The sequence below is a fragment of the Mastomys coucha genome, unplaced genomic scaffold, assembly GCF_008632895.1.
Source record: "Mastomys coucha isolate ucsf_1 unplaced genomic scaffold, UCSF_Mcou_1 pScaffold15, whole genome shotgun sequence".
NCBI classification, from domain to species: Eukaryota; Metazoa; Chordata; class Mammalia; order Rodentia; family Muridae; genus Mastomys; species Mastomys coucha.
The window spans coordinates 46,173,299-46,199,182 of NW_022196897.1; the positions used below are offsets into that span (position 1 = coordinate 46,173,299).

Sequence of the window (25,884 nt, forward strand, 5' to 3'; positions counted from 1 at the left end):
GTCCATGGAGCCATGCTCACTGCAGTGGCTGTGTCCATGGAGCTATGCATGCTCACTGCAGTGGCTGTGTCTATGGAGCTATGCTCACTGCAGTGGCTGTGTCCATGGAGCCATGCTCACTGCAGTGGCTGTGTCCATGGAGCTATGCATGCTCACTGCAGTGGCTGTATCCATGGAGCTATGCTCACTGCAGTGGCTGTGTCCATGGAGCTATGCTCACTGCAGTGGCTGTGTCCATGGAGCCACGCTCACTGCAGTGGCTGTGTCCATGGAGCCATGCTCACTGCAGTGGCTGTGTCCATGGCAAATGCTCAAGTCACCACACATCTTCTTACATGACTTCTTGGAGCCTTCTCATTAGACGGCCCTCAGGCCTTGGCAGAGTATGAGCACGCAAGTTTCCTGACTCCTGACGAAAGACCAAATTCAGGAAGATTTTCAAACACAGTGTACAACTGTTTTTATCTACAAATGAAAACTAATTCCATATGAATAGAATTTTACATGGATTTCTACATATTTTATGTAGTACAAAAAATGCATAGTCCCTGCCTAAAATAAACTTTAAGACAACCTAATATTTTACTTAAAATCCAAAGCTTTGATTGGTTAATTTGCCTGCAAGCTTCTTTTTAATTTGTTCTTCACCTCCTGGCCTGAACAGTTCTAAACATATGAATGGTCCATTTAAATGATGGTTGATAATCAAGTTATTTGAAATTATGATGATATTTTCCTATTGACACAAAGCTCTTGTTGATGATTCAGTCCTTGTGTGTGAAATGTCTTTCACATTCTAGTGGGAGCTCCTAGAACACAAGCTGCTTGGCACCTTCAGAAGGGATGTGAAAGGGAGCCAGGGTGGAGTCTTGTGGGCACAGTGCCTGTAGACACATGGTAGGCAGCCAGCGTCAGTTGGGAAGTACTTCTAGGAATAGATGGTGGGGAGAGAGGAGAAAGAGAAGGAAGCGGGCCATTCCTTCCCGGCTGAAGCTGCCACTGCTGTCTTTCCCGAGGATCTGCTTCTAACAGCTCTAAAATTGAGTGAGTTATTAAACAACATTTCAGATCTCATATATTTGTTCTTCAGTCCTGGGGTCACAGAGTGAACAGCTTGAGACTCTGTTACAGTGAGAACTTTGAACACACTGTTCTGAAGAACATACACTGTAGTTACTATACAACATTGTCAATTCCCTGTCAGGGTAACTGGGTAATCTGTGCCCTTCCTCATACCCTGGCATTTTGACTTATTTTTAATGTTCATTATTAGCTTATCTTCCTTTTTAAAGATTTATTTATTTATTTATTTATTATCTTATGTATATGAGCACACTGTAACTATACAGGTGGTTGTAAGCCTTCATGTGGTTGTTGGGAATTGAATTTTTGGACCTCTGCTTGCATTGGCTGGCCCCACTCACTCTGGCCCAAAGATTGATTGGTTGATTGATTGATTGATTTATTATAAGTACATTGTTGCTGTCTTCAGGCATTACAGCTGGTTGTGAGCCACCATGTGGTTGCTGGGATTTGAACTCGGGACTTTCGGAAGAGCAGTCAGTGCTCTTACCACTGAGCCATCTCATCAGCCCCTAGCTTATCTTCCTAATGAGTTATGTAGTTTACTTTAAATAGGAATAGGAAGATAATTTTAGCTGAAGATTCCCATTGACTTAGGTATGCCCTGCTGTGTTTAGGGAACCCTAAGGCCTTTTCAGCACCCAAATGCCATTTGCCTGTTTTTTGTGCCCCTTCCCTCTCCAACAATACAAAACAATCTGTGGTGCTTCCTCATGATAAAGAGTGAAATTAGTTAATCTGCTTTTGTACAGTTATGGCTCTTTATCAATATTTACCTCACTACCCAGAACAGGGCACTGCTTAGTGCTTTTCACATTTTGTGAAATAACACTGTGTATAAAACGTCTCCTGTGCCAGCCAGGCAGGATGGTAGGCCCATGGCACAAAGAGCAGCCACACAGCCACAGCCTCTGCTACTCCGAGCAGGAGCCCAGAGTGACATGATAGGGTTGGTAGTTGCAGAGATGAAAAACATTATAGAGCATTCCATTAAAGTTAAACTCTCATGGTAGTCCCAAGATGTGGATTAATATTAAGCTGTTCTGGATGACTGTTTAGCAGCATGTATTAATATTGACATAAGATGTGATTGCCTTGGCAATAATCAATAATACAGTCAGATATTATCAGTCCTAGTGTTTGGAGAAGTAATTTTGTGAGTAAAATTAAGTAACAAAAGTTCTAAGAAACAGAAACTCAGTGCAGGAAAAAACTACTTTCTAAACTGGAGGACAGTTGTGACCTGCCACCAGGAGCACGGCACGGCAAGACCAATCTTCCTAAGATTTCCCTGGTTCACATCCACCCCAACTGTGCCTTTTGCTATGGGGTGAGAGCACATTAGCTGGAGCCACAGTCCTGGAGCTCAGACAAGATGAGCATTTGGTGATTGGCTCCATTCATGGACACGGTTACCCTGCTTGCAAATGAGTCCAGGCCCTGGGATGTGACCTGCTGTGCCGTGATGGAAAGGGGAACAATCACACATGTTTTCACCAAGCAAAAATCCCTTCTACCTTTTAATTCTTGGGGAAGATTGGCAAGGAATTAGGCAGGAATGTAGAGCCGCAGCATTGACAGACTGGACCTTTTGTGAACTCTACGTGTTTATTTAAGCCCAGAGTTACAGCTCTTTTTCATAAATTTAAAGAACAAAAATCTGTGTTCTCACACCAAAAGAATAACTTCGCTTTGGGGTGTGTGTGTGTGTGTGTGTGTGTGTGTGTGTGTATCTGTCTCAGTGTTTAGGCACACTGGTTTTGGAATCATACCATATAACATGTTAGGTTTGATCTCAGGATTTTTGGTTGCCAACATGTTTTATCTCTAAAATAAAATTACTTACAGCCTTGTAACAAAATTACTGTGCATAAGATAAAAGAGCTAATGTATTCAAAATGGAAATTCAGGGCTGGAGAGATGGCTCAGCAGGTAAGAGCACTGACTGCTCTTCCAAAGGTCTTGAGTTCAAATCCCAGCAACCACATGGTGGCTCACAACCATCCTTAATGAGAACTGACTCCCTCTTCTGGAGAGTCTGAAGACAGCTAGCTACAGTGTAATTACATATAATAAATAAATCTTTAAAAAAAATGGAAATACATATCTTAAGTGCTTGAATTTATGTTTAACAAATGCTTAATCATCTACTCTGTATTCTACCTCAGTGTCCCCTAATGCTATAATGTCCTGTGTCAATTGGTCCATGGCAGAGAAGGGCAAAAAGGTGAACAAATATATTTTCACATTAAAATGGTTTCCTAAATACATAAAGTATAAGCCAATGGTCTTCAACCTTCCTAATGCTGAGACCCTCATGTTGTGATAACTCCCAACCATAACATTATTTTCATTACTATTTTATAACTTTAACTTAGCTACTGTTATGAATCATAATGTAAATATCTGTCTTTTCCAGACAGATATTTAGGCGACTCTTGTGAAAGGGTCTTTCAATGCCCAAAAGTAGTTGAGACATACAGGTTGAGAACTACTGCTAAGGAAACTATGTAACTCAAATACTGCCCTGTCTTGTTGATTTTAGTGTGTACTTTAGCTTTTTAAAAGGTAACTAACTTTCCATGCAAAGCATGCCTGTTAACTTGCTTGTCTGTGGAAGTCTCTCATGGCTTCCTTTGAGCTTTTTAGTGGTTACTGGGGTCTCTTTACATGTATCTGATGCACGTGTGGTTTCATGGCATTACAGATGCCAGCCCTGTTAATATGCTCAGTTGTTCTGTATCTCTTTATAATCTGCCTAGTTTCCAAGTACAAATACAGTTTAAAAAGTAATGTAGATGGATAATTTTGAATTTTATTTGAGGTTTTTATCTGTTTACATAATTAGATGTAACAATTAGTTTTGAAATGCAAAATAAGCCCACAATTAAATTCTATAACTTTTTTTTTCTTTTTCCTCTAGCTCAACTGAAAAGTCATTTCCTTGGAGATCAACAGGTATGGTTTTTTAGTTATGTAAAAATTGTTTTTTATTTTAGATCCAAACTAAAAAAGCAGCTATTTAGCTAGCAGCCTATAGCCTGTGCATGCTAGGCGAGTGCTCTACCACTGAACCAAATCCCTAACTCCTATTCGTCGTATTCTTTAACTACCTCCTGATGGAGTAAGCCAAGCAGAGCTCTTGGCAGTATTGAGACTGAACTACTTCGCTCTGGTATAGTAGTTGCAGTATCCTTCATCCTTTAGCATAATTGAAAGTTACAGCATTGCACAGCAATTCCCTTAATAGCAACTGTGTGTCTGAAGTTTTTCATCTCAAGGAAACAAAGGGGACACCAGGATGATTATTGTAAAAAGGATAATTACTCATCTCCATCAAATGTTTCACTGTCGTTCATACTTAGAGTTACTTGAATGTTCAGCTTATATTCTTCCATGTAAAATATCTGCTAATCCTGCTATAGAGCGTAGTAGGCTTTAATATAGCTTGTGTATCTTTTCCTAGGACAGGAAGGGTGAACTACATTACAAAGAGTATCTGACACTATCACAAGAGTTACATTCAGTCTTCACTCAGTGTGTGGTAATTAAGCACCTATAACCATATGCTGGATGCTGTGCACTCTGCTTAGCTCACCATCTTAGCGCTGCCCACCTGATCCTCCCACTCCCAAGCCAGATGGGGGTTAGAAGGTGAGCAAGTCAGCAGCATTGCAAAGGCTAGAACTGGCCTTGAAGAAACTTAGAGCAGCAGATGACCAGTATCTAAGCTGTGACATACAGCCACAGAATTCTGATGTCGTTCACACTGCTAGTCTACAATGGTTTTTGTTCAAACTGCTCCTACTCACAAGATCACCTACAGTTAGTGAATGGAAAGATACTCCTTAGGAGAATAAGTGGCTACCTTGGAAATAAGGTGGAATCTTATGTCACAGAAGGTCACTTCTGAGAGAGCTATGCAGAGATGAGCCCGAAGCCCACCCAGTCTTCACCTCCACCAGACTAGAGAGGAAGCATTCACACCAGACAGAACACACGGTAGCAGCATTGTGTGGGAATATTTGAAACTAGTTTTTAAAGAGAGATATTAGATGTTAGAGGGCTGAGTTAGACCAGCAGGGACATTTAGTCTCTCGGTAGTTGTGAAGAGACCCTGAGAATCCTTAAAGAAAAGTCATATAATTTAAACATCCTCTGGAAAGACAGCATGGGTATGAATGGGAGGGAAGAAACATGTAGCAAAGAAAGACCAGCTAGAAACATACTGCATAATTTGGTGTGGGAACATCTGGACTGGGTTATTGCTAAGGATGTGGAGAGTGGCTTAGTGTGGACAAGCCTTGAGGTTTCGAGCAGTGTAGAAGAGCAGCTTCGCTGAAAAACTGGGCAAGCCAGTCTCTGGGACACTTTGGACTTTGGTGTTGGGCCTGCTAGATTTGATGGTAAAGGAGCAGCAGAGGATATTCAGTAGTGAGGTATAAATGTTAAAGCAAGCCCCAGGCCAGTGTGCAGGAAAGCGCCCCTGTTGAGCAGATAGTTCCCTGCACAGTCACATTTCATCAGGTGCTTCAGACATGTACCCAGAATGCTGTGGGATGGGCCGTCTGAGCAGTAGCTAGGCCAGAACCTGAGAACAGCCCTGCTCACTGCTCCTGGTGGAGGTAATCAGAGATGATCTGAAACCCAAGGAGCCCTGGAGTGTCAGCTGGGTCTATTCTTTCCCTACTTTGTCACAGTGTGTCAGGTCATCACAAGGAGCAGGACCATGCTGGCTTGGCTCACCTGAGTGAATGAATACATGCATATATGAATGAACAGTAGATGTCAATGTCAGGAAGGTCTGAGGGCATGTACACTAGATTCACAACTGAACTTGAAGCCCTTGGGAAGTTTCTTTTTCCTCTCTGCACAAGGACCTAGAAAATGTGCAGTCCTTAGCAAATATTAAAGATAACCCTCTGTGTAAGAAGGGAAAATGTGTTAGTTTAGGACAGAATGTATATTTAGAAAAGAAATTACAAAATGTTGTAAGTTTTTAAAACTCCAAAGAGCTTATTTTGATTCTTAACTACTTTACTTGGTACTCTTGAAACCCTTTCATTGAAGGCATGTCCAACAGACAGCCTGTGATGTGATCCCACGCACTCCAGAGTGGCCAGGAATGCTGCCACACACAAAATAGGAAATTTTCTTTTTCTATTTCTACAAATTGTGGATTTGTTTGCCTCTCTCTCTCTCTCTCTCTCTCACACACACACACACACACACACACACACACACACACACACACACAACCTCTCTCTCTCTCTCAACTCAGTTGTATACTCCTGATCATGAACTGGTAGATGACAGTGTCATGCTGCAATGTCAAAAGCTGGGCACTCTTGATAGCCTTACAGGACATTAGTGTGGCTATAAATCTTGCCTTGCCAACTGCCATTGCTGCCCACCTCCCATTTTCCTCCTCTTCTTCCTCACTAAGTCATATCCCTATCTGGGCTGGCTCAGCTCCTTCATGCTGGGATTCACCATATTCATTTTCTTTATTGCAAATTTAGCATGTATGATGTGACTCTGACCATACTGTTTCACTTGTAGCTCTTTCTGTCTTGTTGATAAAATAATCTCATTGAGATATAATTCACATGCCCCACAATTTACACATTTAAACTACACATTTCAATATTGTTAAAATATACAGAGTTGTGCCCACGTCACCACAATCAATTTCAAAACCTGTAAAGGTGCCACATACATTTTATAAGTCAGTATTATTTTCTACCCAAAACTACTAATCTTAAGCAGCCACTATTGTCTTTCTTTATGAACTTATGAATTTCCCTGTTCCAGACATTTCAGTTACTGGGTTTGTGCAACATGGGGCCCCTTCATGGTAGACTTCCTTCACGGAGCATTGTGTTTTCAAGGTTCACGCTATATATCAGCACTCCGTCCCTCTTCTTGACAAATAATCTTCCCTTGGGATACTGGAGAACATTGTCTCTATCCATTCACCAGTTGGTAGGCACTTGTTTCTCCTTTTAGCTATTGCTATGAATATTTATGAAAATTTTTGCACGTGTATTTTTACCTACATGTATAGCTAAGCACAGAATCACCAGTAACTCAGAGTTTAGCCCTTTAAACAATCGGTAGAATGGTTTCCAGTGTTATGCCTTTGTAACATTCCTACCAATAAAGCACAAGGGCTTTCCCATCCCTTCCCACACTGTGGCAGTGTACTATAGCTGTCCTAGGACATGTGATGAAGTATCCCCTAGTCTTCCGTTTGCACCTCAGTGTTGGCCAGCATCGTTTTTCTTTCTTCTTCAAGCAGTGGCGAGTGGCAAAGCTTATCCTTTAGTCTTACTGTCGCCTCCCTATCTTTTTTATTATTTTAAAAAAAAAAAAAAAACATTTTAAATGTGCTGTACCCATCAGGTATTTTACAATGTAGAAAAATATAAAATAATTACTTATAATTAATCTCATCCCAGTTTTCTATGTATTACACATAGTTACCCCTTTAAGTAAATTTGAGAACATTGATTTGCAGTTATGTTTGCTGTTTGTTTGTTTTTTAAGATAGGGTCTCACTCTGTAGACCAGGCTGCCCTAGAACTCTCTATGCCAGGGTAGCCACTGCCTCCCCAGATGCTTAGTATGTATTCTTGAGTATGAAATTCCTCTATGAATTCATCTTTAGTATTATATAATAAGGACTTCTTGACACCTTGGATGTATGTAGCACATGGTTTCTAGCATCTAGAGCAGAAGCCTCGCTCACTCGCCCTCCTCAGATATTCAGATTTAATGGAGAATTGGAGCAGAGACTACAACTACTGTAACTGGCAGGAAGATGCCTGAGAGGAACTGTAAATATGTTCCATGCTTTTATATGTATTATTCAACATCATCATTTTTTCTGATTTTTGCTGTAAATCACTGTGATAACATAACCATATCTACTAGATTTTTTGAAAGTGTGTAAGGTATACATATAGTGTTAAGGTCCTCCATGTATATGACCAAGTTGCTTTCCCACCCCCTCCCAAGTATGTGAGATTGAGCCGTTTAGTTTCTCCTTAATGTCTTTTGTACCTGGAAAATATAAATTACCCTCAGTGTCAGCGCTTTTTCTTTCCTGTTGGAGGGTACTGTGTGATCGGTAGGAGTTACATATGGTCCAGCAATAACAGCTGTGTCTGTCCATTAGACTTTGGCTGGGGAAGCAGAACAGTATATAAAATGTATGCATATCTAAGTATTAAATATATTTAACTTAAATACATATCAGTTAAATGCTGCCCACATATCTCTCTCAGCTCAGGGAGATACAACTGTAGCAATTCAGCTGCCCTCACCACAGCAAGGCCCTTCTTCACACCTCAAACTAACCCCTATGTTTCTTAGATCACTGCCACGGGCCAGCCAGTCTGGGCCTCCCTCAACCCGTGTGGGTAACAGGGTCCTAGTCAGGTAGACAAGGCGTTGGCGAAGAAATGACAAACAGAAACAGACACAAGGGAGTGCTGTAACTGAATGCAATTTGTACAAAGTAGAAATCAGGCTTATATAGTATACAGAAAACAGGGCAAACTAAAAAATTCACGTAGGCAGGAGATGGCTACATCAAGGTCAGTAAAATCAAACAGCCAGGTACAAGGTGGAGGAGCAGTGGTGTCTTTCTTCTTGGGCTAAGTTGTCCTGGCAGCCCCAAAATAAACTCTCAGGGTCTGTCTGAGGCAAGTAGCTGAAGATCGTATTCTAGCATTTCTTGGCTGTAACATAAATAAGTAGTGATGGGAGCCCTACAACTTCTAGCTTCTCACTGGCAGTAAAATAGTTTTTCTTTCTGTGTGAGACTGCTCTGATAATAAGTGCCTAACTGCTATTTTTTAACTCTTGAGATGCCTTGTCTGGTAAGACAGCTTCTAGTAAAAATTCCCAGCTAATTACAACTAAAAAAATCTAATAGGATTATTGAAGCACTGTGAAGGCCAAAAAATAATATTCAGTCTCAGTGTTAGCTATAACAAAATATTTCTTAGGGCACCATTATGCCTGAATAAAGAAAACATGCAGATCTCTCCACAGACTTAGCAGAGATCAATCTGAAACACGTCTGAGTTAGGAGATGCCCACAACTGACTGAAATCCCCAAGAGACAAACTCCCTTTGGAGTCATAATGTCTTTTGTCCATGATCAGGTTTTAACCCTGATACTGTAGACCTACTAGGGTAGACAAGTGCGTGCAATAGAGCACCATAGCCCAGACTCTTACCCCAACCGGGCCTTATAGTCATGCATTCATGGTTTTTCAGGGCAGGCCTCACTTTCAGATCTAACAGCCAAAAAATGGTAGTAGTTGTTCTTTCTCCTATCATATCATTAACTGTGTTTTCCTGATGCTCACCTACTTTTTACCCATGCCTATGGCATCTAAACTGCGGCTGTGACAGTACTCTTTAGCTACAAAGGCAGGAAAATTGATTTTATGAGTAAAAGTAAAATCTGATTCCTTTTATGCTCTTTTTTCTAACAGATAATAGAAGCCCTTTTCCAAGTTCGAGTATAAGCTAATAATTGGAATAAAATGATGGTTTTGATGTTCTTTTTACTGTAAACCTTATTGTATTAATTCTCTGTGTGTAGAAGAACAGAAAGAACACACTGTGAGAATCCTGCCCAGAATGAGCAGGGGTGGCTTTACCATGTGAAAAATTTCTCCAAGGGCTTCAGTGTACTGTGGTTTTGGCTTGGTCTCAATAAAAGACACTGCCAATCGTTGCCTTGGCCCCTGTGCAAGAAAGGCCTTCATAGAAGGGGTGGGGCTGAAGGTCTGTCACAGTTTTTTATCTTCTTCCTATTTTGCATTTACTTGCAGACAATTTCTCTGGTTTTTTTTTTTTTTCTCCCTCTTTAACGTTTTACAGATTTGATTTGAAAAGTTCATCCCTTTAAAAGCTTCCAGCAAGAAGGTGAATTGTTAGCGAGGCACAGCATGGAGGGTGGATGCTACCTTCCGCTGAAATGCCAAAACTGAGCCCAGCTGTTGAGTTTTGTTTTAAAATAGCCAACTTACTGCAGCATCTAAGGGAGAACTTGGGGTGCACTGAGCTCAAAGATTTCCATTCCTCTGTAATTCAGCTAGGAAAGACTGGTTTGGCTTAGTGCTTGATAGATGGTTGGTGGGTGGGATTTACCCTAAATTAAGAGTGGTAGGCTTTTTGGAAAGAGACTCTTCCCAAAGGATCAGGAAGAGATGGCAGTTCCCAAACCCTTTGCATCCTGTGGGTGGGTCTCTACCACATGCCTATGCTTCTCTGAAGCACTGGGTTCCCTCTGCTCTGTGCCATCTGCCTGCCCGCCCTCTTCTTCATTCCTCTGCATTCTCTACCTGATGTAAGAGTTTTATTTTTTAAAGCACTGGTGCACTTCTTTTTGTCTAGTAGGGGAAGAGAGTTTACTGTTTTGTGTCTCTGCTCTGTGTTTTCCTCAGCCTGACATTTCTAGTAACCCACATTCTGCTCTGAGAGTTCAGAGGCGGCAGCGATCCATGCTGCCTCTGTCTTTTGGGTGAGAGTATCACATTCATCATTCATCTTCACAGATCTCTTAACGTGTCTTGTGTTTGTACAGTCGCTTGTGATCCTTCAAAGCTAGAGGCAACTTTTAAGTCAGTATATAATGAAATAGAGGATATCATCCAAATCCCAGAAAACATGTACTGAAATAATAAAGGGCAAGGGGGACGAGACTGCAGATGTGGGCACATAGACCTTTTCACACACTGTGTAGAAAGAAGCTTTTAGATGCAGCTTCCTCCCACACCCCCCGAGACACGGTTTCTTGGTATAGCCCTGTAACTCACTCTGTAGACCAGGCTGGCCTCAAACTCAGAAATCCGCCTCCCTCTGCCTCCCAAGTGCTGGGATTAAAGGCGGGCGCCACCACTGCCCGGCCCTTTTTTTTTTTTTTTTTTTTTTCAATGTACAAATGTAACTGTGTCTGGCCATCAGAAAGAAGCTTCTGGAGCCAAGATTTGTTCTTTTATCAGTGATCACTGGTTGCTGCTTACATGCTCTGACCGTAGCTTGTGAAACATAAGTTGCTACAGATCACAATTTCATAGTTTTTCTGTTCCAGGAGAAAAAAAAAACTCATCATAAGCTGAAAAGTTGCCAGTTTAAGAAGTTCTGTGTGTGAGGTGGAGGGGGTAGAGCCCCAGGAAACTAGATTAGAGGAAGCACCTGAGTGCAGAGCTGAAAGACATGGGTCTATCCACCCACCACACAGTGAATAAAACCCATTGTTTTACTGTTCTTGTTTATGAGTGGAGGGATTTTTTTAAAAATACATATAAAACTAGTGCCTTATGTATGCAAGACAACCTCTCTCTACCACCTACTATGAACTCATTCCCAGCCCCTTTTACTTTTATTTTGAGACAAGGGATCAGAATTCTCAGTCAAGTCGGTCTGTAGCCTGGAGAGGCCTTGAACTTGGGATCTTTGTACTTCAGGCTTCCAGGTATTTGAGATTACAGGCCTGAACCACCAGGCCTGGCCAAACCCATTCTTGTTAACACTAACATGGTTCCTAGAAATAAATATTGAAAAGATTAATGAAGATTAAGTGAGGATTGAGGCATTGGTACTCAAAAGGAAGAAGTTCAAGAGGCCAAAACGATTAGAGCTTCTCAAAGAATAAGTCAGCAAAAGACACAGGGCAGTGAAATGGGGAACTTGAAGTGGACTCACGGGGCATCTGCACGTGCCCCACAGATTCAGATTATCATAGGGAGAAAGTGAGACTGTATGGTTAGGAGTTTTGATATTTGACAAGAAATGTAGGGGGGGCAGGAAATGATTGTAATACAAATTTAAAGCAATTATTTACCTTCACAGTGCTCTACTCATTTAGTGTATATACAGTGTATTGAAGTGTTCTGGTTTATGAACGTTGTCCACCTGTCTCTGCCCTGTGTGACATTAGAAGGTCATGTAGTCTGCCAAGTTTAAGACTATAAAGGTAGGTTCTCCATTTTGTTTATATAGGGATTTTTATTTCTCAAATGTATAACTAGATACAAGGTCTGCCACCAGAGTGAGCTTAAGCCCCCAGACACAAAAACTGAAGATAAATGAGAGACGAGACTTAAGACAATTTTTCTGTTTTTCTTTTCTCCATCTGGAGCAAGTAGTTTGCAACACAAAAAAAGCTTCAGATCATCCTGAGTTAAGACTTGAGCTTAATTGGGAGCCAGCTATGCCTCAGTAGAAGTGTGGAGACCTCCTGAAGGACAGCCAGTAGGAAGCCTGTTGTATTGTACATAGTATCAAGAAGACGATTAGATGTGCGCTGGTGTGTAAAATGACTACTATGTTATGAGTGTACAAATGACAGAGCTTAACACATTCATTCATTTCCTATTTCTCTTCTGAATGCCAGGAGGGTAAGAGTTTCTTTTAAAACCAACTGTGGAGTGTAGGTTTTCTGGCCTGACTTAGTCACAGAGACACGAAAGGAAGCTCTATGCTCCGGCTTCCTTTCCTGTGTGTGTGTTGGTAGCAGTCTTGTGTAGCCCAGATACCCTGGAGCTCAGTGTGTTGATCAAGCTGGACTTGAGCTTACAGGCACACCACCATGCCAAGCAACTTCTTGCCTTTCAGACGTTCTGTTGCAGAAGTAAAACGTATTTTTTGTCTGTAAGAATGTAAAAGTCTAGAAACATCTGTAGCAAAGCAAAATGTGCTTCAGTCCTAAACCTTTCCTTACCACAGCCACGCCTCTCCTAAGCACAGAAGATTCATAGTTGGTGTGCATCGTGGCAGATACTCTTGTGCATTGTGGCTATAAACAAGCACATTTGAATTTAGTTTTCTCCTCATAAATTACAAAACATCTATGTTGTCCTGTGTCCTCCTCTTCCTTCTTTCCTTCTTTCCCTCCTTCCTTTTTTTCTTTTTCTCAACCTGGAAAAATCACGTGTTTCTATGTAAGGATATAAAGACACCCTTTTGTCTTTGTAAGAGTTGAATGGTGTCTTTTTTCCATTCAGTTTCTGACTCCGACAAACAGTGGAGAAGATCTCCATGCCATATCCAAGTGCCTCTGTCAGATAGACTTCTAGAACTGGGGCTGCCAGGGCTGCCTGTCTACGCTTTGACATTGCAATTCGCCTATTAAAAATGCTTAATGCTCACCACTGTGAGTGCCAACAAGACTCCCCATCTTCATGTGTTCTCTATATTAACAGAGTACAGGAGTGGAAATCTTAATGCATGTTTAATTTTTCAGTAAGATTTTTAAAAGTCATTTGTTTTAAATTTGTCCATTAGAGAGTTATAGACACATTAAACAAAACAAATCATTTAAAGAACTCATTGTTAAATATTGGTAAATCATAACATTCCATGGAGATTTCAACATACTCTGACAGTTGTTATTTGATTAATTCTTACATAGACTGAAATGCATCGTGACCTTGGAATAATTGAATTATTGTAATGTGTCCTGCCAGTTTTGCTTTCTTCTGGATCCATATATATGGCTCAAAAGGATCAGACATATTTTTTCTTCATATTACTGTGGTAGCCACTACCAAAACAAGTAGAAAGCAGCCTTCTTTACAAAATCATTGGGATTAGGGTCCCAGCCGTTACCCAAGATGTCCCAAACTTCTCCCTACATTAGATCCTCTGTGGAGCTTTTAAGCTCTGTGCTAAATTCAAAATTTAGGTTTGGAACAAGGCACCCATAATCTTCAGACCATGAGGCAAATTTATTGCTGTGGTTTTCTCAATTAGACAAGATAAGAAAGTTAGCAGTGGTCATCCATGTCTGCACTAAGGAGCTTGCAGAACAGTGCATTAAACGCAGAGTCTTCTTTCAGGCTGACCAGTACAGCACAGCTGAACAAACAATTCGGTTCAGTACAAGTTCATTTAAAAATTTGGTTATGATAAGAAGTCTGATATAAAGTATATAGGAAAGGGCTGGGCGGTGGTGCTACACACTTTTAATCCCAGCACTTGGGAGGCAGAGGCAGGTGGATTTCTGAGTTCGAGGCCAGCCTGGTCTACAGAGTGAGTTCCAGGACAGCCAGGGCTACACAGAAACCCTGTCTTGAAAAAAACAAAACAAAACAAAACAAAAAAAGTATATAGGAAAGTAGATATAACTGCCCTTCATTTTATATAAAGGGCCAAATTGAGCTGCTGTATGAGACTCTCACACATGTGCGCTCGCAAACACACACAGACACACACAGAGACACAAGAAAGAAAAAGAAATGCATATGTGTCTTAAGCACCCACGGGTTCTTGTATCTGTGGATTCTGGAACCATTCCCCACTTGGATGCTGGACACCAAGTGACACCTGTATAGAAGGAAAAATCAGACTTTCTGCTTTAGAACTATGATTGTTATTGTTTATACTTGTTATATTGTTTATACTACCACCAAATAAGAATACTAGAATTTTGCTTCAACCGACATACATCTGGCTTTTTCTGAGCCACTTCTATGTCAGTTGAGTGATTCCCCAAAGCTTAACTAGAGCTGGTACAGGGTGGAAAGATTCTTGTTTGGCTGTAATGTTTAATATTTTATGTTTGATGTAGATATTCACATTTTTTCCTACTTTTGTGATCTGAAGCAATCATCTATTAACTGTCTAAAATGTAATAAAAGCGATCAAGTTTGAAGACTCCTTTCCTCTTCCCCTCTGCCTCAGTGCACAAAGCCCTCATTCCTGCGTTTGTGGTTGTTGTTTGGGGCTACCACCTCTAAGGCCCATTTCCTTCCTGTCCACACTTGGAGACTTTATCTGTACAGAGCACCAGGTGTAATGGGAGTATCTGAAAGTGGAAAATACAAAGATGTCACAGATTCTTATAAAAGAAAGGCATGGTGGTCTACTTGGGATGGGAGGCAGGAGGATCAGTGTATACACACTGATCTTAGCTACATCTTAGGCTACTGAGCCTTTCTCTACATATAGATCAAACCAAGCCAAACCAACACCCCACTTTCCACATGAAGCTATAAAGAATGGCATTCCCTAGCAAAGAACAGAAATGATTTAATGAAGCTTTTTTCCTTTTCACCTGGTGCTCTGTATTGTCTCCAAGTGTGAAAATTTTGGCTAACAGTATGTATATGCATGTGAATGCAAGTGCCCATAGGGGCCAGAAAAGAGCATCAGATCCCTGCAACTGCATTTGGTACGAGCCTCCTGAGGGTGCTGGAAGCCAGAAAAGGACCTCAATAATAGCAGCCAGCCAGTCCTCATAATAACTGAGCCATCTCTCCAGCCTCTTGATATGCTCATTTCTATATTTGATAGCATTTTTCTCTACAAGAAATAAAATATGTCTGCAAAAAATATTTGAGAGTGACTTCAAGCACTTGGCTATATTTCCCTATAGGTTAGTAACTTTTTCCATTGTCATGAATCCTTTAACTTTTATGGGGATAATCTTATCTGTTTTTTTACAGCCAACCTGTCCTCAAACTTGTGATCCTCCTGCCTCAGATTCCCAAGTGCTTAGATTACAGATCTGCATTGCCACAGCTAGCTCCTTAATTTTTAGTTCAACTTTCCCAACGTGAATCCAAGGCCCATGGCCAATTCAGAGTACCTAGCTGTTACACTTTATATCTGTTCCATCCATTCCTTACTTTCTGTTTCTTCTTGCCTTTGCTGGCTTCCTTTACTGTGACACCTGTGCTTTAGTTTCTGCACAGGCTAAAAATAGCTAGGAAACCCTCATTTTGGCATGGTTATTTATGGAAACAAAACCCCTACTTTTTTCCTGAAATTGTTTTAATGGTATCATGCTCTAGGATAAAATTCAGGAGTTTAGAGTATCTACCATGCAGCATCTCTTTGATATTAGGTAGAACTAAAATCTAGGCTGGAGGTAGATGGGTGTCACTGTAGAAATCAAAGCATCGTTGTATCAATGTCCAGAGAAAGTTGCTTTGACCACAAAATGGGACACAGACAGCCAAGCTTTTAGAGTGAACTTCAGGGCAGACTTAGTGTTCTTCAGAGCAGGTTTAAAGTGAACTTCATCAATGGTACTTCATCAATGGTTTTTCATTTTCCAGGGCTTTTCATATAACATTTTCTAGGTCAGCAAAATTTCAGAGCTATCATGAATATTTAAGAGCTGATATAAATATTTATTAGCACTTAAACAAAGTCAAGAGAACCAAACTAGAAATAATTTCAAGAAACCTAGACTTCAGCCCATTCTTTCAAGTCTTAAAAATCCAGCCTTGAAAAGGATTTATATGTACACTATAACTTTTAGTTGGGTCAGCAAACTTGTTTGTATCTTTAATATTCTTAAAGTATCAGTTGGCCTCTGGTCCCTGGGCCAGCAAACACTTCCATGTGTCTTGTTTATATTATCACCCTGTTTCAAACTTTGACTCCAAAATTATTTTCAGTGATCTTCTTCCCTCTGTTCCTGGTTGTCTGCTATAGGGATATACATTAACCACAAAGAACTAAATAGGAGAAATCATTTTGGTACCAGATCCTCTTCCAGAATTTATTCTGGAGCTTTGTTCCTGAGCATAGGAGGCCGGAAACACTTCTGCACTTGTGGAAAGTCGACTCCTCCTGCATCTGAGGTAGATTTGGGAGTGAGAGCTTCAGGGTTCATTGGAAAGGTTACCATACCCCTATGTTCATGGGCCACAGAGTCTAAATGAACTGTTAGAAACTGCCATCTCCTAAACGCCATAGCAACTTGGAAGATAGGGAGACCAGCGAGGAGAACCCCACCCGAGGTTCCAGCATCCTGGGCTGTGAAAGACTCATTACACTGCTGTATATGCCAAAACCACTGCTGAGCTCTTGGTTTCTGTTTCCATGGTGATTTACCCAGTACCGACCTCCCTCGACTTGCACAATCAAACAGCATGACATGTGGCCTAACAAAGCAGAGCCATTTTAATGACTTCAGATTCTTTAGAGAAGGCTTTCTCTAAGCAAACATTCTACACATTACTCATTTGGAAGTATGTATTGTAAAATGATAAAATAATCCATTTGTATTGCATCTTTAACTAGAACTTCCTGATGTGTCAGTTTTTCATAGCCCTACAGAATTACTATCCTTAACTCACTAATATTGTTCATAGATACAACCTTCTATTTTTTTAATTGATCATCTTTTTTTTTTTTTAATTAGAGCATTCAGATGAAATGTGACAGGCAGGACAGACTATGACTCCAGTAATCTCCCATTCTTAGGCACAGATAGAGATTTCATTGTGCCTTAAAGAATGTTCAGGCTCTATTCTTAGATATACACTTTCTTAGAAGATGCTAACCAATGTTTGAAACTGACATGTATTTCTGGTGTCTGAGAGACATGTCTGTGATGTCTTGTGAGTGATATGTTCTTCAGAATGCTGTTCAAAGTACCACTCACATGCTGTTTGTCACTGAAATGTTTTGATTTCTTGTCCTGACCAAATAAAATCACAGCATGCCAACTGTGTCGTTTTAGATTATAGCACTGACCAGGAGACAGTTCATCCTGCACTTTACGCCTTGGGTTTCACTGAATTGGAAAAGGTTCTTTCATTCAAATAAACCATGGTGTAAAGGACATCTTAAAGTAAGAGTGCATAGGAAATATACAATTGATAAATGTCTTAGTCAGGGTTTCTATTCCTGCACAAACATCAGGACCAAGAAGCAAGTTGGGGAGGAAAGGGTTTATTTAGCTTACTTCCACATTGCTGTTGATCACCAGAGGAAGTCAGGACTGGAACTCAAGCAGGTCAGGAACCAGGAGCTGATGCAGAGACCATGGAGGGATGTTCCTTACTGGCTTGCTTCCCCTGGCTTGCTCAGCCTGCTCTCTTATAGAACCCAAGACTTCCAGCCCTGGGATGGCACCACCCACAAGGGGCCCTACCCCCTTGATCACTAATTGAGAAAATGCCCCACAGCTGGATCTCATGGAGGCACTTCCCCAACTGAAACTCCCTTCTTGTGATAACTCCAGCCTGTGTCAAGATGACACACAAAACCATCCAGTACAATAAATAAAACACTCACTAGTCTATAATCAGAAACTCTCTGCCAATTAATTGGGAAACAGGTGTTCTGGTTATCCATTGTATTTGCATGCACATGCATTTGTGAATCTGTGTATATTTTATAAATTAATAAATGTTCAAAGAAACACAAAAACAATAGTAAAACTATTTTTGAAAGCCACAATGCTTTAATGTATTGAAGGCAAAGCCATTCAGCACCTTTTGTCTTAACAGATATTTACTGATGAACTCCACAGGAGGAAAAATGACAGAGGAGCTTATACATAGTATAATGGTTGATTGATCTAGATAGTGCATATTAAACATCTTTTTATCAAGTTGTCACAACTCTACTTGGCATCTTTGCTTAGAGATGGGGCACAAAACCCCTTTCCTCTCTACACCCAGTTACTTAGCTCTCCTTGCAGGGCAATGTAGTATTTTAGTGCTCCAGTTAGTTTACAGGTACCCTCTGCTGCACTCTAGAGAACTAGAAGAAACAGGCAGGTGATTCGACTTCAAGGTCACATAGCTAATGTTGCTTTTAGGGTAATATTGTTCGTTTGCTTTTCTGTTTGTAAAGATACTGAGTGAGTAAGAGAGAGAGAGAGGAAGAGAGAGAGGGTGTGTGTGTGTGTGTGTGTGAAGTCCTTTGCCTGTTTGCCCAGTATTCTCTGCCTGTGTGAATGCCCCTTGCTGCTCCTCTGGCAGTTCTGGTTCCCTATGACTCTCTGTGTGCTAACGAAGGCTTAACAGACTCCTTCGGGAATTGCTATATAACTTGTACAGAGTTCTAGAAACTCCTAGTAGAGAATTTACAAATGAAGCAGGTCATTTCACTGTTACCTGACCAGCAGTGACTCAGATAATGTTCTACCAGAGAAGACACACACAACTGAAATCTCACATTAAAATTCCAGACATGAGAATTCAGAGCTGTCACAGAATTCTACCACCTAGAAATGTACTGTCAAATGGTGGATCAGAAGACAGGTTGTTAGGAACTCCTGTGAGGAATGTCAGCATCTCTTCCCGCAGCTAGAGTCTGACATCACCTTCCAGGCTCAGAATGCACTAAGATTCCCCAGCTCTCTCTTGCATTTCATATGGGCCTCCAGACCAGCTCAACTAGTTAGTGTCGCCTAAAAGCTTCACTCTGCCTTTCATTGGTCATCTTTATTGAATACATAAATAAAACCATATATGTATACACACACACTATACCCAGTAATGGAAAGCTGCTATTGCTACTCGAAATGTTTGCTCAACAAATATTTATTGAACACCTGTTGAGTACAAGGTATCACACAAGGCACTGGGGATACAACTGCACAAATAAAACAAAAGTCTGCATCCAGGGGTTTTCATGCTCTAACAGAGACCATGTGATTACTCCTAGTGAAGTATATAACAGACACCTACGACAAAAGGACAGAAAGCTGGGAAGAAATCCTAGTGAAGACATTGAGATCTTTACAGTTGTATTTTGAGCTCAGAACGTAACTCAGAATTAGCTATAGTATGTTGAAAGTTGAAGCAGCAGTCCTGAAAATGTGTGTTAACTCCATAAGGGTTGAATCTGAAAAAGGACTTAAAATGATGATAAGCCAAACATGGAGAAACATATGTTTTATATATGGGAGAAGGGAAGGTACTTGAATGGTATACAAAGGTCAACATGAGCTATATCGCCTGAGGACAGCATAAAAACAAGTTAGAGTGGAGAAGCAGCTGAGTTGCTATAGGTGATGGTCATTGTCATTTATTTAAAGTTCAAGGTGGCAAATGGAATAAAAATCTAGAAATAAAACAAGCTATGAGAGACAGGTCGATTAGAAGACACAGTCATCAAGTCAGACCTCTATGTGTTCTCTGGGTAAAACTGAAAGAACAAACAGGTAAGATGGTGAAACCTCTGTGGCTTGGGATTCTGAGCACTCTGTAGGCATCCTTTGACTCTAAGCAACAGGAGCAATTTGCATAAGCCCATCTTACCTTCCAGGCTGCATCACTAAGCTTTTCATCATGAGTATTCTCGGTTCTTGTTCTAAACAGTTGGGATCTATACTGCCCCCTTAATATGTGGCCATCATTCTGATTATACCTACAAATGTATTTGGAGAAAGCTGCAAGAGATGGACTTTCCAAGGGGAAAAAGATACATTTTCAGATTTTGACATGATATAAATGTAGCTAACTTGGGACTTAGAACCGGAACAAACAACGTTTATAAAACTGAACAAAGTATGATAGTAAAATGAATGTGGGTAACATATTCACTCTGGATAAAATTAAATGGATTAAAATCAAAATAACTATACTGTTAAAGTGGGCAGAGTAACCTATGAACTTCAGGATGCTATTGGAAAAAATATCTGTACCTTTTAACAAGTTCTTCTGTAATATCATTAAATTCATCTATAAACTTGTTTTCTTGCAGATGTGCCAAATACTGGTGTAAGCAAACATAGAGTTTCTGACACTGTTCATCCCAACAACTATCTCATCAGGACAGAGCCAGAACAAGGGACCCTCTACTCACCAGAACAGACATCTCTCCATGAAAGTGAGGGTCTGTTGTATTCTGTTTTGAACACTAGATTTTCTTCTCATATTTTTCCCTTTGAAAGTGAGCCTCAGAAGTACGTAATAAAGGTATTCCCACTGTCTCATTCTTGCAGGATCATTGGGAAACTCAAGAAGTTCAACACAGATGAATTCTTATTCTGACAGTGGGTACCAGGAAGCAGGGAGTTTCCACAACAGCCAAACAGTGAACAAAGCAGACAGTAGACAGCATCCATTCACAGGACCAACAAATAACCATGTGGTGAGGAATTCGAGAGCGGAAGGACAAACACTGGTTCAGGTAAGTCAGACATCTAGAAATGCCCTCTTAGTTGCATAGCTGCTGTAGACATTGCTTACCAAAAGCAAGGCTAACATGTAATTTATAGATTGAAAACCTTCACTCAAACTCACTGCATACTGTTGGAGTTGCAGGATTGACGATATTTTAAGCATGAAGCCTGGAATTATGTTTGTTTGAAGTAACTTACTCTAACTAATGAATTTTTATAAGTTCCTGGATGCAGTAGAGTAATTGTACTGCAAACAAGAAATTTGATATGAGCAGTCCAGAGGGAGTGTGAGGCTGGTATGGAATAACATAGTTCCTGAGGGGCTCCCAGTCCTTAGCAATGCTAGCATTAAAATGTGCTGTAGAGTGGCCTAGAGAACAGAAAACCAATCTCTACTCCCCCGTGAGATGGGACTTAGTCTACTCTAGTGAATATTTTCACTTTCATTAAAGTTATTCACTGAAAGTATATTTCTTTTTCTGGATACTCATGCTTATAGAGCCATTGTAAGGAGGTATACTACTCTGTAAAGTTAGGACAAAGTTGATAGGCAAAAGTGTAATACTGCATGAATGTTTTTGAATATTCCATTGCTTCTTTGTTGCTACTTAACTCAAATCATCTCACCAGACCATGGCAGGATAAAGAGCCATAGTAGCCAGTGAGGCAAGGTCTCTGTCCAAGTACCATAGAAATCCTTTAGTGGCTGAAATATAGCAAAATGTCCAGGGAAGTTGAAAGGATACTGTGTTCCTCAAATGTTCCCGGGAGACCCCATAGACACACAGGAAAGGCCCGCTTCCCAACACTACAGAAAGTACTCATATAGTCGTGAGCTTTTTGCTCGTCAGCTTAGGAAAAGTTAAGTGTATGACTTTTAAGCTTAAAGAGAGCTAGCTCTCTTACGCTCGTAGCCAGCTACTTGGGCTGTGCTCCCAGGCTGCACATTATCCACGCGCGGACCTGTGGGCTGGTAGAGGGGTGTGGTGACGTCTCAGGCACTTTGCACTGAACACCCCTAGGTGTTCATCTGTGTGGGTGGCTCCCTACTCCAGCTGCTCTCTCATCTCACTCTTAGATAATTGCCTTGGCAACAACTTTATCCTTAGTCATGATCATGTTTTTAAAAGGTAAAAACTGATACTAAGTTGATTTTTGTCCCTAAAGCTGAAGCAAGTAGGTTTCTGTGAGGTCATTTACATGGAGTTTAGATGGCATATTATCTAGCCATAATATTGCATATTATGCCATAGTATGGCATAATATTCTAGCCATGAATATTGTTCCATTTGTAGTGCTAGCTCCAATAACACCCAAGCACATGTTTGAACTTCCAACTGTATACTCCTATTTAAAGCCTGTCGTATTGCCTTGTTGAGTTACCACATTCTTCCCTCCCCACATCCCCTTAGTGCCACCACTACTGTCCTCAAAGTGTCAAGATTGAGCCCACTTAGATGTCTCAGCAGCCAGGTTGCTTGTGACCCTTGGAGGCAAAGTACACATTCTCAGTGACATATGGGGCTGTAGAAGTCCCTGCTTCTATCCTCACAGTCCCAACTCAAAGTAGGCAGAGGTGGCTGGCAGCTGGACTCTGCAAGCACACTAAGATGAACAGAATGGGGCCTGGCATCCAGGCTCATCCTCAGCCTGCTTCCCTTACCCCATGCCCATTCCCCTCAGCCACTTCTCCAGCCCAATTCCCTCATTATTGCACCACATCAAGAAAGGTACTTGATACGCCATTGTGTTTGTGGAAGCCTACAGATTCATAGCCCATAGCAGAAATGTTCATTTTCCATTCTGGTCTTTTCCAGCTGGCTAAAACCAAGAAAGCCAACAAAGGCTTAGAGCATCCCTTCTCCTGGAACAGACTCTCGGGTGTCTCACTCATGTCTCTAAATCCAACAGCTCACTAAAGCCAAGAGCTCATAGATCAGCAGAGGTAAAAGAATGTAGAGCTAAAGGATTTGGCTAGGATACCTGTCTGGCCAGGCTCCTCCTTGAACTAAATTATCAGGGGAGAGCTGGACCCAGGCACTATCCAAATGTTCTTGCATTAGACACTGGAAAAAAATACGTCCCACAAGTTAACAGAGCCAACTCATGAAGACCAGCCATCCATAAATACTTCTCAGCTGCATTTAGGCTGAGAGATGAAATAGATATGTTTTCCGTTTTATACAAAATGTGGCCTTGGCCACAGTTTGACTTGCAGGGAATGATACAGGCACATGGCCCTAGGGCCACTCATGGTCATGAGTCATGTGTAGCACTTGGTGTAAAATGTTTTATGTGTCAGAAGATGCAGAGGCAACAAGCAAAAACCGTAAAGACCAAAAGAAGGGCTGTTAAGTGTTTTCAGAACTTCTACTGACTAGTTGTAGTATTCAGATTAAATATACAAAAATAAATCAATAAAGCAAAAGCTAAGATCCTACTCTAAAACTCAATGCAGAGAAGAAACTCAGATGCCTGCAATAGTGAGGTCACATTCTGTGTGAGCTATGTGCGTTTTTATTTCTGTAATGACAATGGACACAAAACCCTGGATAAACCCATTCTCTTTTCTCCCCCTCTCATCAGCCATCAGTAGCCAATCGGGCCATGCGAAGAGTTAGTTCAGTTCCATCTAGAGCACAGTCTCCTTCTTATGTTACCAGCACAGGCGTGTCTCCTTCAAGGGGGTCACTGAGAACTTCTCTGGGTAGTGGATTTGGCTCTCCATCAGTGACGGACTCCCGACCTCTGAACCCCAGTGCTTACTCCTCCAACACGCTCCCTGCGCAGCGGGCTGCCTCTCCATACTCACAGAGACCCGCCTCCCCAACAGCCGTGCGCCGGGTCGGGTCTGTCACCTCTCGACAGACCTCCAATCCCAACGGACCAATTCCTCAGTACCAGACCACCACCAGGGTGGGGTCCCCACTGACCCTGACTGATGCCCAGACTCGAGTAGCTTCCCCATCCCAAGGCCAGGTGGGGTCATCATCCCCGAAACGCTCTGGGATGACCGCAGTACCACAGCACCTGGGACCTTCACTGCAAAGGACTGTTCATGACATGGACCAATTCGGACAGCAGCAGTATGATATTTATGAGAGGATGGTGCCACCACGGCCAGATAGCCTGACAGGTAAGGACAGGTGACAGCACTATACAAAGCCCAGGGAATGAGTCCTCCCTGTGCTCATGTGGAAATGGTGATCACTGGGGAATGTCTAGTGGTCTTCTGTGAAAAGCTATACTGTAAACTTGGGGTGCTTATTTTTCAAGCATTGGTTCTTTTATACTTGAAGCTATGTAACCCATACAGAGAACTCTTGTAAGGCATCTAAGTTTCCCTCAAAATATGGTGCATAAAGTGTGACTATGTGTGTGTGCATGTGTGTGTGTGTGTGTGTGTGTGTGTGTGTACGCTGTATTTTAAAAGAGTTGATTATAACCCTAAGCTCTTGTTAGTACTATTTTCTAAAGCAGGGTTTTGACATCTAGATTTACACATCCATACTCCCTCATGATATATTAAAATGTGGTATTAGAATACCTGTTTGAATTTATCTTGAAGAATGCTATAGTTGTGTGTACTAAAATATGAATCTCATACCCTACTGTTTTGATGGGCACCCTGATGGGAAATTCACAAAGCCCTTATGAATTTCTCTTAAATGCCATTTGGATTAAATTAAAAAGACCCCAGGTTCCTGACATTCTATCTGTCCCCTTTGGGTGATTTTCATAGAAGATTTTCTGCTTTCTGTAATGATGTTATTCTTTTTAGTAAGAGTAATTTTCCTTCCAAAAAACTTAGGCACAGGACCTGGAATGTAGGACAGTGGTAGAGCGCATGCCTAGTCCTGTGCAAAGCCCTGGGTTTGATCCCATACGTAGCCAGGAAGATTTTTATAAAACACAGTATATACAGAATGGAGAAATTTGAAACCACAAGAACAGTTGAAATGAAGAGCAGCTCCGTCTCTCCCCACACCAGTCACACCTTCCTGTGTAGTGTACATGTATGTGCACATGAATGTGCACATGTGTTGTGCTGCGTTTTCTTCTGCACAGGGGAGCTCCTGTCATCCATATTCTCTGTGTTTCTCACGGTGTGTCTGAGAGAGTTGCTGTCTGAAGGATTCACAGCTCTCCTTTCACTCCTGCCTTAAAACTTTCTTACTTGCTTTCATGTTACTAGGCATTTGTCTGTTTATCAATTTTAGCCGCCAGAGCCACTCTTTTCTATAAATGAATATAGTGTTACCTGTGGGATCTGTTTGCCAAAGCTAACTTGCTACATCAAAGTATGTGCATACCCTTGCCTTGAGAGAGGCTGTCACGTGGTCTCCAGTGCTCTATGCACTTGTATCTTTTGACCTATAACTTGAGTATGCAGGTTCCCTTTCCTGTCACCGGTACTTCCTGTGAGTCCATCTGGTGGGTAAGATGCTGTACCTGGGGCCATCACTAGGTTATGATTCAGGTGAAGAGCATATGTTTATTATCTATCATAAAACACAGACTCAGGCCTTCTGTAATTTTTATGTTTGAAATAGCATTGTTTCTTCATTGTATTTCTTGCTACTTTGCTTTTTTAATTAAATTTTTAATATTTTGAGACTAAAATTAATACATTTTTATCTTACAGCCTCTAGAATATATGAAACCTTTGTAATAAGCTTTTTCTGATTTAATAAATTCTTATGAAGCATTTATAGTGAACCTGGATTTGAGCTCAGAGAAATTCCTAGTTGTGAATGACTCTATATCCCAGTACCTGGGACACTATACCTCTGTATCCCAGTACCTGGGACATTCTTTGAAATAGATCTATTAATTCACATGTGGTTTTTATGGGAAAACACTGGAAAGTTAATGGTACCAAAATTTCAATATTATCAGCA

At 41.1% G+C, this 25,884-nt stretch overlaps 1 protein-coding gene across 12 annotated transcripts in view; it reads left to right on the forward strand.

Moving 5' to 3' along the window:
- Positions 1-25,884, forward strand: part of Pkp4 (plakophilin 4) — a 207,744-nt gene that overhangs the window by 138,338 nt on the left and 43,522 nt on the right. For 6 of the 12 annotated variants that reach the window (XM_031370314.1, XM_031370321.1, XM_031370324.1 and 3 more), the window contains 4 exons: positions 4,007-4,041; positions 20,563-20,694; positions 20,804-20,991; positions 23,570-24,119. In XM_031370314.1, the coding sequence (XP_031226174.1) occupies positions 4,007-4,041; positions 20,563-20,694; positions 20,804-20,991; positions 23,570-24,119 (905 nt within the window). The remainder of the gene's footprint in view (positions 1-4,006; positions 4,042-20,562; positions 20,695-20,803; positions 20,992-23,569; positions 24,120-25,884) is intronic. The other 6 variants (XM_031370319.1, XM_031370323.1, XM_031370322.1 and 3 more) reach the window with 2 other exon arrangements.